The sequence below is a fragment of the Aquarana catesbeiana genome, linkage group LG01 (assembly GCF_042186555.1).
Source record: "Aquarana catesbeiana isolate 2022-GZ linkage group LG01, ASM4218655v1, whole genome shotgun sequence".
NCBI classification, from domain to species: Eukaryota; Metazoa; Chordata; class Amphibia; order Anura; family Ranidae; genus Aquarana; species Aquarana catesbeiana.
In genome coordinates this window covers 240,619,455-240,634,725 of record NC_133324.1, presented here as the reverse complement: position 1 = coordinate 240,634,725, position 15,271 = coordinate 240,619,455, and the positions used below count along the sequence as shown (strand labels likewise).

The window sequence follows — 15,271 nt, the reverse complement described above, 5'->3', positions numbered from 1 at the left end:
CAATCCACACCACCAGGTTTGGTAAATTCCTCACAGAATTTGCCCTCACAGATACCTGGAGACACCTACACCCGACACAAATACGTTTTTCCTGCTTTACTCCTTCACGATCATCTATGTCCCCCATAGATTTCATCTTCCTTGCCTCCCCCCTTCTCCCTCACCTCATTGATGTGGGATTTGATGCCAGAGTGCTATCTGATCATTCTCCCTACTGGATCCATCTCCCCCCACTGCCCGAATCTGGAGGTTGAATCCTTTTTGGCTCACCATCCTCCCAGATTTGGATGGTCTTCAACATGAGTGGGGTCATTACTTCCGCATGAATGAAGGCACCGCCCTGACTGGATCCATATGGGAGGCCTTTAAAATGCACGCTCACATGGTCCTCTCCACGGGCGTTAATCGACATAAGGCCACCTCCAAGCAACTGCTCTGCCAGGCGGAGGATCACCTTAGCACCCTAGAGCAAGCCTTTCAGAACAACCCAACAGCTGCAAACGCCTCTCTTGTACATATTCAGTCCAGACTTACAAATCAACTACACTTTGAAAAGGCCAAACAAGGCATCTTCTTCAGTAAACAACGTACTTTCGAACATGGCGAAAGAGCAGGCAAGCTCCTTGCCTACATGGCTCACCTGGATCACAAACCCCCGGTAGTGGTCTCTCTTCAGACAACCTCTGGGGTCAGGATATCTGACCCCGATCAGGTGGCTGAGGACTTCAGATCTTTCTACTCAACACTTTACTCCTCCACTTCCCAACGCTCTCAAGCCAAACTCACAGAATTTTTACAAGACATAGACTTCCCCACGCTTTCACCACTGCAAATTGCCCATCTGGAAGCACCCATAACTGTAAAATGCATCACAGAGGCTCTGGCTCTACTCTCTACATCTAAAGCTCCTGGTTCTGACGGGCTTCCCCTCGAATTCTACAAACAGTTCAGCGACACTCTAATCCCCAAGCTATGTAAACTATATACACATATATTTGACACTAACACTCTTCCGAAATCCATGAATGAAGCCCTTATTGTCCTCATACCCAAACCAGGTAAAGACCCACTCCTCCTTGAATCGTATAGGCCTATATCCCTCCTCCAACTCGACGTCAAGATACTAGCTAAAATCCTTGCCCTGCGCCTCAACAAAGTGATTTCCAGCCTAATACACCCCGATCAGATCGGCTTCATGCCGGACAAAAACACGGCCTTTAATCTTAGGCGGCTTCACATGAATCTCCAATCCCAGCATACAAACATTGGCACCAGAGTAGTGGCAGCTTGGACGCTGCCAAAGCGTTCGATTCAGTGGAATGGAGCTATTTATGGGAATGTCTCAGTAGATTCGGCTTTGGCCCAAAATTCATAAAATGGCTCCGGTTACTTTATCAGGCCCCCACAGCGCGCATTCAGGTGAATGGCAGAGTCTCTCCCTCCTTTCCGCTATCGCGCGGTACGCGTCAGGGCTGCCCCATCTCACCTATGCTTTATGCCCTTGCAGTTGAGCCCATTGCAATAGCACTTCGGTCCCATCCTGACATCAAGGGCCTCTGTAGTGGTCAATTGACAGAGGTGATAAGCCTTTATGCTGACGACATGCTCCTCTACCTTGCCAACGCAGGTCCCTCACTTCAGGCAGCCCTACATGTAATCACAGCCTTCAGGGCGTTCTCTGGGCTTCAGATAAACTGGGCTAAGTCTCAAATCCTCCCATTGGACTCAGATGTCCCTACGTCTGAACAGGCCGCTCTTCCGCTTGTCAGAGCAAGCACCATCAAATACCTAGGTATCCACATCTCCCGCTCACTCCATGATTTTATAGCCCTCAACATTGAACCACTATTCAATACACTAAAACTTAAAACACAGGTATGGTCCAGGCTTCCCCTAGGGGTTATGGGCCAGCATTAGTCTAGTGAAAATGATCCTGCTTCCCAAATTACTGTATATATTTTGGCAGTCCCCAATACATCTCCCCTCACGTATATTCAAAGCAATGGAATCTATCCTCAACACCTTCGTATGGGGCTCTTCCCCTCATAAATTGTCGTGGAAGGTCCTGAAGTGACCAACTGAACTAGGCGGTACCGCACTCCCTGACCTCTCTACATACTACATAGCAGCCCAACTCTACCACTTTTTCCATTTCAACCTCTCTGATAAGGTTCGCTACTCTCAAATGGTCTGTCCACAGTCCATTGGTCCTCTCTCACACCCCTTTCAAATCCTCTTCTGTGAGCCTCGCGGTTCAATTCATACCACCAAGGGGGGGGTCTATGTTATCACATCATTGCAAAATTTGGCGAGCTGCTATACGCCTGGGTCAAGCGCCCTCCCCTCATTCTCACACTCCCCTGTGTTTGGGACAACCCAAACCTTCCTGAACTTATCTCTGTCCCTGATCACGACCTCTGGGTCTCCAGGGGTGTCATCTACCTGTCACAAGTTGTAGCCCACGGGATGGTTAAGTAATTTCAAACACTCAAAGATAACTTTGCCCTACCAAACCATGTGTTCTTCCGCTATCTCCAACTCCGGCATGCACTCAACATGCAACCTGGCAGCCCTGTCCCAGCCTTGAGGTCCCACTTCTAGTGGATATAGTTGTGGGTAAGGACTCCAAAAAACTGATTTCCCAATTTTATACATACCAGTTGAAGTCACGATGGGAGTCGGACCTGGGCAGCCTGACCGATGAGGACTGGGAGGAGGCTCTTGCCAACTGTAAAATAGTTTCCCCTAAACTCTCTGATCGCCTATCCCATCTATATATCCTTCATAGATCGTACCTAACCCCATACCGCATATCTAAATACAGACACGGACATAACCCGAGCTGGCCAAATTGCGGTCATCACATGGCCTCCTTTTTTCATCTACTATGGGCCTGCCCCTCCATACAGGGGTTCTGGACCCAGGTGGTAAAATTCCTGCATGATCACATGGGCTCCCCATTGTTTTTGTGCCCCCATCAATGTGTACTAGGGCTCCTTTCGCTTTCTGAAGGCGACAAATACTTGAACACATTTCTGCAAGAAACACTATTCCTTGCTAGGCTACAGATTGCTAAAACATGGTTGAGGGGAACCCCTCCCACTTTACAACAATGGATCAGAACAGTTACCACTCTCCCATACAAAAAAGTACTATACATGCATAGGGGCTGCCCTGATAAGTTTTACAAAATCTGGAATAGATGGCTTGAGGATACCTCCACTAGTGATGCAAGGAACTAAATCTTTTGTTTTTTGCGACGACTTTACTAATCCCCCCTCTTCACCCCTCCTACTCCTTGGCTACATACCACCTTACTACCTGTTAGACCCTAATATGTAAGCTTGCTCCTCCACTTCCCAAACCACTGTATTGTATGTATCAGATGTACTATGATGCCACAAATGCAACGTATGATATATATGTCAATTGGACTAATCCGTAAGTGTAGTGCATTTTGCACTAATTCACCCGTGTGTTGATATACTTTTTTCTTTTATGCTCAATAAAAGTTACTTTTGAATTAAAAAAAAACAAAAGATAAAGGAAAACATCAATGATGTATAACAAAAAATGAAGAACATCATTGATGTTTTAGGCAGAATATGAAACACACAAAAATTGTACCGTTTTATTGTGTATTTTTGCTTTTAAAAACAAGTTTTAAAGTATTGTAAAAGCCAAATTTTGAAGATGCACACGGTGTGTCAACATGTGCTATCTGCCATCACGGGATATCAATGTACATGTTTTGTGGGTGCAACCCCTTCCTCGCAACTGAAGTAGGTGAGAGGAAGGGGTTGCACCCCCAAAACACACCCATTGATCCCCCATGATGGGAGCTAGCACATGTTGACATTAGGCATGGGATCAGGAGGGAAATCCCCAATTTGTGTGCATCTTCAAAATTTGGCTTTTACAGGGGTGACATAACCCCATCTAATGAAGGTAATATCAACACAGTTTGGACATACTAATGACTGATATTGCCTACACTTTAGCAAATTTGAACTTTGTAGGTTCCTGAGTTGGGTATCTTATGTTTGGAAACATGCCTGTTGACCCAAAAAAAGGATATTTCTAATATGACCAAAAAAAATGTTATACAATAATGATGTTGCTTTGTTCAAAAACCCTTTTTCTAATGCACATGTGAATGTGCTTTGAGTAAAATGTTTTCTACTCAACAATGTGTGGCTTCTTCTTTCAATGCTCTAAAGCAGTTTTTGTAGTAAGTTGGTGTTTACAGTGACAATGGGGGTTATTTAGTAAAGGCAAATCCACTTTGCACTACAAGTGCACTTTCAGTGCAGTTTCAAGTGCACTTGGAGTGCAAAGTGGATTTTCCTTTAGTAAATAACTCCCACAGTGCTTTTTAATTTGCCACAATCACGCCATTTTCGTGACTACCAAAAAATCACAAAAGAAAGAAACACAAGCAGTAAATACAAGGAAATATTATTTCAGTTTATCCAAAAAATATTTATTTTTAAATTGTTTCTTGATTGTGTGGCATATCAATGGCCCCCCTACCCACAAAGTACTCCAGATATTTTTGTCTCACTTCGCGGGTGCTTTGGGGGGGGCAAGCCAGGATGGCCAGCTTCAAGTGCCGTCAGGGTTGAAGTATCAGGAAAGCCGGCCTCAGTCCCAACTGAGGCCACATAGTTTGATGCATTTTCTCCAAGAAAATTGCCCAGAATGCAGCAGGCAAGCACAATATGGTTCAGTTTATATTTCGCCATATGGATTGGTGTCAGAAATAGGCAGAACCGGCTGGCCATTATCCCAAAAGCATTCTCCACCACTCTTCTGGTTCTGGTAATTAAAAACCCTCTGGTCCGGGGTGAGGGTCCTCATAGAGAATAGCCTCATAAGATGGTCCCCTAGCGCAAATGCTTCATCCGCGACAAAGACGAACAGGAGTCCTTCCACATTGTTTCCTGGAGGTGGCAAGCCCAAGCTGCCATTCTGGAGCCGTCGGTAAAACTCCGTCTGGGCGATGATTTCACCATCCGGCCCTTTTTCCCCACCTCCACATACAGGAACTCGTAAGTAGCCGACACCACCGCCAACATCACTATACAATTAAACTCCTTGTAATTATAATAGTATGACCTTGAGTTGGGGGGTGGGACTATGTGGACAAGTTTCCCATCTATTCCCACTCCGCAGTTGGGAAAGTCCCAACGCTGAGCAAATTGGGAAGCCACAGTTTGTCATTCCTGTGGCATTGAAGAAAACTGTGGAGTCAAACAAAAAAAAAAAATAATTAGTAATTTTTCTCATAACATTGCAAGCAGATTAGACACAAACATTCTTGGCCAACATCAGTATAACATTTATTTGAAGGAGTATTTAAAGACAAATATATAAAGTTTACTTATCAGATTCCTTACCCCCTCTGATGACCCATTGTAAAAATTTGGGGGGGGGTATGTTTTGGACAGGTAATCATCTCCACTTCATTGAGAGCTGAATGCATAAATAATGTGTGTTACTTTGGCCAGGTCCTACTTACTTACACTATTGGCAGCCCACTGGACAGGTAAGAAGTGTCATAATACAAAAATATACACACTGTACAAATTGAAGCACTTTTTTACATTCTGCAATTACCTATCAACATAATAGGAGAACAAAACCTTAAACAGTACCATTTGAAAGTATTCAGGCAGGCCCTTGCACTACATGCTTTGGTGAATTCATCCATAAATATGACCATAAAAGAGGTAGGTATAGTGTGTCTGGGTTTGGCAAAGTCAGCAGATAGAGGATTGGTATCGGTTGACTTAGCGGTTGGGGAGAGGGAGCGTTCCAAATGATTTTATGCCCCCTCGGGCACTCTGCCTGAATTTGAGGACACAAATAACATTTGGACACATTTTAGGGGGTGTTTAGGGTAAAGTCGTACAATGTAGCTGACAAAATACATTGTTAAGTGACTAGGCTATATGTGTATGGGCCCGGGATAGCATGCGGGAGAGGTTAGTGAAGGCAAATATGCATGAAGGACAAAAAAGGAAGTTTAAAAAATTCCAGCATGCATGAGGATAAAGGGGACATTCACAGCATTTTTCAATAATGGTAATTAGGGAATGATGAAAGAAATACAATACATTAGCAAACATTAAATACATATAATGTGATGTTAAAGGAGAAATCTTACCTTAATATAGTCCTTCTGCAGGACCTGTATATTGGCAGATAATGATCCCCAGAGCCTGGGGGGAGATGCCTGCCGAGAACTTGATGTTCTGCAGACTTCTCCCTGACGCCAAGTACCGCAACGTGGCCACTAGCCTCTGTTCTGGAGTGATGGCTTGCCGCATGCAGGTGTCCTGCCTGCTAATATAAGGGGACAGCAAAGCCAACAAATGGTGAAAACCGGGGTTCGTCATCCAGAGATAATTCCTGAAATCATCAGGATTATTCTCCTGGATCTCCCGCAACAAAGGCATGTGCGAGATTTGAAGCAACCAATTCTTCGTCCATGAACTCCTCCCAACCCTGTTCATGGACTGGGCTTGGGTCAAAGCAAGAACCCCAACACCAAGCCCCCACACAGCACCAACTCTACGACGAGTACGTAACCGCAACATGGCTTAAAAACGGTCGGCTGGTCAGAACGCACTGAAAAACAGAAAGGCCTGAGAAGAGCGAGCTGAAAATCAGAAACGAGCGGACAAGAACGCACTGCAAATTCAAATACATACTATAAAATACGCACTGAAAAACAAATGCGAACTGACTACACGCACTGAAAACCAGATACGAACCCACAAGCACAAACTGAAGAGCAGTAACAATCAGAAAAGCACGAGTCTGAAAAGCGCGAATCGTCTCTCACCAAACTTCTACTAACACGAGATTAGCAGAAGGAGCCCAAAGGGTGGCACACTTGGTATTGAACTTCCTCTTTCTAGTGCCGTCATACGTGTTGTACGTCACCACGTTCTTGACGTTCGTAATTTCAGACAACATTGTGTGACCGTGTGTATGCAAGACAAGTTTGAGCCAACATCCGTTGGACAAAATCCCGTGGATTTTGTTGTCGGAATGTGCGATCTTGTGTATGGGGCAGAACTGTGCTCATCCCAGTGGCATATACATCTCTGCAGTTTCCTCATACTCACATAATCAGCCAACCTCATTCTGTCATCTGTGGGTGATTTTTTTTTCTTTATCATTCATTGGAGGACCAGGAGTTCTAATACAATAAGGATACACTGCCACCCACAGGAAGTCGAAAGCCGGTCTACATTTAACCCCTTCTCTACTCAGCATGCCTCTGTTTGCTAGTGTCCTGGTAGGCTCTGCCTGAAAAAGCCTCCTATATATATTTTTTTCTTTTGCTAGTCTTAATTTTTCTATATTTTTTTTCTATTTATTCACTTGATGCACTGCTGATTTTTTCTCTATGACTTCATTTAAAAATTCCACACGCTGTTTGAGCTAGTCTCTACATCCAGCTATCAAGATTGGCATATCCTGAACAGCTTTGGGGGCTGTACCTGGACCCTGCTGGACTGAAGATTGCAGGGCTAGCCTGCAATGTGACATTCAATTACTGGGCTTTCCATTCCCAAACCTGTGTGTACTGTTAGCCAGCCGTGGAGAAGTTTCAGGGTCCAGTGCCATGGCACAGCCTCTGGTGTGACCCATCTCTGAAGAGTAATGCAATGAATAGGGCTGCTCAGACTGAAGCACGGGTGCTACCTTAGAGATGGCACAGTTTTAAAGTTACCTGAAGTGTAAACACTTGTTTCCTTGAGTTTTAATAATCCTGCTCAAGTGACCTGAAGAGTTCTGGACTTTTTCCTATTTCCAGTAGAAAAGTATGGACATCTTTTCTTAACCTGTTGATGTCATGGTACATTAATTTGCAGTACAATTGAAATTCTAACATTCCCCTGTTTTTCTTTTATTGTACCAATAATATTAAAGTGGAGCTTTGCTTTAAAAAATAAATTTGCGAGCAGGAAGAGGGGTTTACACCTCCTATGTCAATCAAGATGGCCAAAGATGCCAGTCGGAAAAAGACCAGGAGCAGATGTTGGTATTGGCGAGGAATTCATCACCCTAAATATCTTTTAGCAAGCCTCAGTGGATTAAAAATGCACATGCAACTTAGTGCACACAATGACAATATAATCTTAATTTTTTTGTAAATTGGAGGCCTGTAGAAGTGATTAGGTAGCTTAACAGTCACCCAGATCACTTCTACAACAAATCCCAGAGCCCCGAGGTATGGGACACATCCTTGGTTGTCAAAGGATTAATCCACATGAATAAAAGCAGACCGTTATGCACACCTCCAGCAGTGTTATACAGTGGGGAAAGGAGTGGCTCAAGAAGAAGCACATTAAGGTCATGGAGTGGTCTAGCCAGTCTCCAGACCTTAATCCTATAGAAAATTTATGGAGGGAGCTGAAACTTCGACTTGCCAAGCGACAGCCAAGAAACCTAATGACTTAGAGAAGACCTGCAAAAAAGAGTGGACCAAAATGCCTCCTGAGATGTGTGCAACTACAAGAAACGTCTTACCTCTGTGCTTGCCAACAAGGGTTTCTCCAAGTACTAAGTCATGTTTTGCTTAGGGTTCAAATACTTATTTTACTCACTGAACTGCAACTTGATTTATAACAATTGTATCATGTGGTTTTTCTGGATTTTTGGTTGATATTCTGTCTATCATTTTAAAATATAAATATAGTGTAGGCATGCAAAATTAAAAAGGAATTTAACCACTTCCTGCCCAAGGTACGTCATGCCTGCAGCTACAGGCATCATCCAGATATCATCTTTTTCAGCCGGCAATTCTGTGCACCATAAGAACAATCATAGTGGCAGTTCAGCTGCTTGATTATTCTTAAAGGCGTCGGGAGGGGGGACATCTAGTGCTTCTACTGGCTCACCCCTGCGTTCGGCAAGCCGGAAAATGAATCGGTCGCTGACAGAAGTTGAGCATAGAGATTTCTGGTGACCAGATGGTCCCCAATCATCTCTATGACCCTCGGAAGACCAGTCGCAACCTTATGACGGCACATTCCGGGCCGGCGGAAGTAAACAATGCCGGGGACGCGGCTTGAAAGGCCGAGACAGTTCATTTTTTTTCCAGCCTGAAGGAGAGATGTGGAGTCCATAAAGAGGACCTGGCACGCACTATTCCTATTACAAGGGATGTGTACATTCCTTGTAATAGGAATAAAAGTGATTAAAAAAAATAAAAAATAAAGAAAGTGTAAAAATAAAAAAATAAAAGTAAAATAAAGAATAATAATTTTTTTTTTTAAAGCGCCCCTGTCCCCAAATGCATGCGCAAAGAAGCAAACGCACACGTAAGTTGCGCCCACATATGTATATGTTGTTCAAATCACACATGTCAAGTATCGCTGCATGCATTAGAGCAAGAGCAACATTTCTAGCCCAAGACCTCCTCTGTAACGCTAAACCAGTAACCTGTAAAAGATGTTAACGCGTCGCCTATGAAGATTTTTAAGTACCAAAGTTTGGCGCCATTCCATGAGTGTGCGTAATTTTAAAGCGTCACATGTTGGGTATCTATTTACTCAGCGTAACATCATCTTTCAGATTATACAAAATAAATTGGGCTAACTTTACCGTTTTGTTCTTTTTTAAATCATGAAACATTTGAAAAATCGCTGCGCAAATACCGTGTGACATAAAAAGTTGCAATGACCGCCATTTTATTCCCTAGGGTCTCAGCTAAAAAAACATATATAATGTTTGGGGGTTATGAGTAATTTTCTAGAAAAAAAATATGATTTTTACATGTAGGAGTGAAGTGCCAGAATTGACCCGGATGGGAAGTGGTTAAATACTGCATACTATCAATACAGATATTACCCCATCCAGTAGCCAGAATATAAAGTTTCATTATAATGGCCTTACATAAACCCTGCAGGCAATAGCGGTAGCCAGAACAGTTAGATGTAAATGAAAACCAGGAACTATAAGGCTAACATAATTGTTTGAAATCTAAAGCAGTATGGCAGGTGTATGTAGCAATGATTTTTTTTCCCTTACAAATACAGCTGGATGGACCTACCCTGTATTTCCTATTTTAGGAAAACATTATCTACCTTTATGTAAACTAGACACAGTTACAGCACAAATTTGTCAGCACTTGCATTTTTTGGCATGTGTTTAGTTTTTAAAAGTTACTTTGGGGCATATCTAGCTCTATCTAAGTGAAGGCAGAATGGTTTATGAAAATTTTGAAAATACACATTTGTAAGTTACTTAAAAGATTTAAACATAACTAACATCTTCTCATTATTATGAATTATTGTAGTTATTAAAATAATTATCTAAATATGTAAAAAAGCATAAATGACTCTGCATTTTCACATAATTATTGAAAGGAACTCTTAATGCAGTGCCTTCCTAATATGAATTACATTTTCGCTACAGTTTTACATGAACTGAATAGGAATTTTTACATTTAAAGTGGTGACAGCTTAAAGGGATTTCTAAATGAATAGGATATGTTTTATTTAGGCTGTTATGGCCAGAACTAGAATTGTATTTTTTTTTTTTTAGAAAAATGTGAATTTATATATATATATAAATATATATATATAAAATTATATAATCTTTTTTTTTTTTTAACGGATAACACATATATATATTTAGTTCTGCTTTTCAGCAGGTGGAGCTCTGTTTTTTCCACACTCTAAGTTGGCTTCATTGATGTACTCAGAAGTCAACAAGTTGTCAGAACAGGAAATAAGGAGCTGCAAAGCAAGCAGTATCTGCTATAATGTCTTTTTAGCTAAGCCATAGTACTCTGGGAATCTTTTGTTGTGTATTAAATATTTCATGAGATAAAACATATATAAAATAACAGTTTAAAAACATATAAACCTAAAACAAAATGACCAAAGTAGAACTGACTCAAATCCTTTATAGTTTCCCTTTAAAGCAGAACTCCATGACAAAAGATGGTTCTCCCATGCAGTGGGGCTATGGCCGCAATGCATAGGTTAACTGATCGGCTATACTTGCCGATCCTTTGATCCCCTGGAAAACCACTCTCCCCCATGTCTAGGGCTATTATTCCTGCCGTCCTCACGTCCAGGGCCAGCCTATGGGTGAGATGATGTCAGCAAGACTGCCAGCGTGCGGGGGGGGGGGCAGGAGCATCGGGAACTGATCTTACGCCCGGAGGATTGGCGGATTAGGTAAGCATATCTCCGCTCTACAGTCCCCTAGACAAAAATTAGCAGTTAAGCCATGCAGTGCGGGCACAGCCCCACTGCGTGGGAAAATAAAAATTTTGTTATTGGACAATGAAGGAGCAGTCGCACTTAACTTATAACTTTTCCCAACACTTAACCCCTAGCGTTAGAACTTAGTTTATAACCTCTGCCCAACAACTAACCCCATAACCCAGGCTGTAGAGAAGGATCCTTGCTCTCTGTGTGGAAGCAGTGTTGGTTCTCTGCAAAGGCCTGACAACACCCCCTGTTCAGTTGGACCTGCAATCAGCAAAGTTCATGTTACCTACTAAACATAAGAGATCAGAGGTCAGACCTCTGCAAAGAGACCACTGCTTACATACAGAGACCGTTTTTTTTCTCTGCAGCATTTGGGCAGGGGTTCAGGCTTTTTTTACTAGGGTTGAGGCAGAAAACGAAAAGTAGGATTTTAAACAGCTTTTGTTTTGATGGACCTTGAATTTGTTTAGTTGATTTAAATTAAAAGTTTATTTGAGTTTAAAGTGTAACTGGAGCATGGAGTATGAACGCTGCATAGTATTGAGAAAAGTGTAACTTTGCATGATTATACTCGGCTCAGAAAATTTTTTGGTGGCTTGGTGGGTAACATCGCCCTGAATTAAGTACAACACAAGACTTGCAGGCATTGGTGAACAGTTACATTTTAAAGGTGACCATACTGTGGAAGCTGTGCCAAAAGAATGCAAGTGGAGGACAAAAGACTGGTCATCGGTATTGCCTGTAGGCTTCTTGCATCTGATCTCTTCCCTATTACTGACTTACCATGTTTTTTTCCACACTAGGTCTCCCTGTGGAGGCAGTCATAGTAGAGGGGCCTGGCTTTCCTTCCTCGTGTCAGAGCTGCCCCTCTGATGACTGGGGTGAAATATTCAGTAAGTTGCAGAGGAGATGGGGAAAGCACAGATTGATAGAGTGAATTAAGCATAGGCAGGGAAATCCTTGCACTGCGAGTCTATGTGCACAGATTTCTTTTCCCTAGTAAGGAGAAATGTGATCAAAACACTAGTGACATCATTCGATCTCACTCCAAAATGTTATGGGTATACTACAGGAAGAATCGTGGGCATATCTGTCCCTGCATGGGGAGGCAGATTTACTGAAAGGGGGAATGGAGATATATGGGATGAGAGGAGAGTTAGCTAGGTAGGGAGAGATATGGGTTGGAATAAGAGATACATACATTAGGATGGTGGGGCGGGGGGTTGTAGGGAGTGGGGTCTGGACTCTACAAAGTCTTAAAGGCCATGGCCAGCAGGGAATCATTTTTTTACTCTACTCACATGAAGAAAAGTATTCTACACTCTGGAGTGGACACAAATTCCAGCCAGTAGAACCATCTTTGTCCGAAGGCATGTGCTGTCCCTCTCAACATTGAAGTAAAACTTCCATATTTTTTAATGTCCGTGATCCTGACAAAACCTTGTGCTAGTGCTGGGGGGCTCTGGCTGATGCTACAACACAGGACTGCAGGCTGTGTTGATTAGATGAATAAGTAGTTTTTTTTTTTTGTTGGTTTGCAAGGGAATGTATTGTGCTGGAGAAGAAGGAAAGCTGGATCGAACAATATCAGAAAGTCTGTAAATCTCTAGGCCACAGTTCTAACTGTCATCCAAAACCCATGGAGTCTAGGACATTCCCAAAATATATTGCGAGACAAATCCTCCCCCCTTCCCCATGGTGCCTGGATTAACTGAAACTGAAGGGGTCTTTGCTTTTAAAAATTCAGGTCCACTTTAAGGTTTATACTAATTTTCGTTGTCAGAGGCCTCTGCTGCTCTGAAAATTATCATGGGACACCAGGATTTTAAGAGAAGAATATCACACTTTTCTACCAGAATTAAGTAAAAAAAAGTCACAAGTTTTTTAGGCCTCGTTCACACCATGATGCAGAGATGTCCGTTTTTCTGCATGTGTTCTGCAAGCGCACAAAAAACAAAAAAAAAAACAATGTTTCTCTATGTGCCCTGTTCACACCACAATGTGCTGATTTTTTGTGTGCAGGAATATGCAATGTGTATGCAGTTTTCTACACAGGAAAAAAAAATTGACGTGACATCAACATTGGTGTGAATAGGGCACATAGCTGATGCACATGAAAATTGATGTTAACGTGCATAAAAACTGACTGAAACCTGCATGAAAACTGAAGTAAAGTCATGTCCCTGCAAGTGAAATCTGCGCTGTTTTCCCATCAATTTCCATGCAGGTATGGTGTGAGCAAGCCCTTAAAGAAGTATTAAACACAAAAGCAAATTTATTACATTGCAGCTTGCCGATTCTTAGAACTGGTGGCTGCATTATTTCCTTTTTTTTTAGGCTTTCTCTCCTTTTTTACCTGGTGATCCGCCCAGTAAGTCTGTTGTTTTTCAACAGAACAAGCTCCCTTGTCGATGTTAAAGTTAGAGGGATGAGACAAACCATTTACCACTGACAGGGATGCTTACAATGATTACCTTTATTTATTTGTGTAAAACCTTTATCCTAAAAGTAAAAAAAAACTGTTTCTGTAACTGCTTATAAAGTGCAAACTGGAGTTTGGCCTCAATTTGTTAGTCTAATCTAAATCTGCTAGTACATCCAATACTCGCTCCCCCCCCCCCCAGATTAAGAATGTTGATGTCCAAAGGTAGAAGCACTCCAATACAGAAGGTGTGGTGCTGGTCAGATCACCAGGTGAATCAGAGGGGAAAAAAGCCTAAAATGAAAACGAATGCAACCACCACATCTGATAATTGGTAAGCTGCGGTATGTTACATTTTTGGTTTTTGGTTTACTACCGCTTTAAGTTACTTGAGGAAACACGAGTCTGCTCTGCCCACAATAATCAGGTTCAAGCTGTTGCTATCTGGACCAGTTTAGAAAATGAAAGAAGAGACCGGATTGGTAAGGTAAAATAAACCTTTTTTTTTTCTCTTCTTCCTTACCACAGATAAACCCCATTAATCCGAATTGTGCAGATGTACGGACTATCATGTGTCAGTACTCAAGTGCCTCCACTTCGTGTTGATGAATAAGTACTCTATAATAAATAGTCATTAATTGCAATTAAAATCTTGCAATTAGGTGACACATCTATCAAAAGTGTAATCACAGCTTGTGTGTTTGGCAGATAGAGCGATGTTATTCATTTGGAACCCAACATATTGGACTTCTCAGCAATAGTCACTGTTTTGCAGAAAACTGGTGCAATGGTTTATTATACTGTGCCATATGTCAGTCTGAGGCATCAGACAGCACCCGTGTCCCCCCTTCCCCAGCCATGTGTGAAAGTGGAATGATACACATCTGCTAAGTTGAAGTATGCGACACTCTGTGTGCCAAGATGACAGGCTCAAGCCGCTGACTGACAGGAACTCTCTGTGCCATGTGCTGAGGTATCACACAACTTGCTGACATGAATCTTTGCCCTTTTCACATTAGGAGCTGACCCAAGAGCATGATGAAAAGAAAGCGCAATACGACAGCTGTGCGGCTGGCCTGGAAAGTAACTGCTCCAAGCTAGAGCAGGTAACATTTTGTTTAACTAATTCCAATAAACAGGAGTCCTCTTTGCCCCGAAAGCATGTGCAGCCCTTTTAAATTGTGCATAAAGATGTGATTCAAGTATCCCATCGGTGAAATATTTAAAGGCTCATTATGTGTGAATCATAGCATTGTTTATTTTCATCTGTTTCTTTATAGTCACTAGCTTTATTATTAAATCTAGCTTTGAATGGATGGTTGTGAATTGAATCTCTCACTAATTTTTTATTTATCCTGAGTACTCCACTGTCAAGATCTTCCCACCAGAGTTCCCAGCTTTGCCCGTCCGCAAAGGTTCATTACTAATGAAAATATTAGTGCCTTGCTTCCTTCAGAATGTAGAATAATTGAGAAATCCATCGGTGACTGTGCAACATCACAATCTGACCTAGAAGCAAGCTTACTGCATTGAGTTCCTCAGAGATATTATAGCACATTAGATGACTGAACCTACAGTTTTCCTCCCAAAACTAAAATATATTTTT

At 42.2% G+C, this 15,271-nt stretch overlaps 1 protein-coding gene across 2 annotated transcripts in view; it reads left to right on the top strand.

Annotated features, from left to right (window-relative positions):
* IFT81 (intraflagellar transport 81) overlaps positions 1-15,271 on the top strand; it is a 230,339-nt gene that overhangs the window by 173,456 nt on the left and 41,612 nt on the right. For both annotated transcript variants that reach the window (XM_073626490.1, XM_073626501.1), the window contains one exon: positions 14,685-14,771. In XM_073626490.1, coding sequence (XP_073482591.1) covers positions 14,685-14,771 — 87 coding nt within the window. The remainder of the gene's footprint in view (positions 1-14,684; positions 14,772-15,271) is intronic.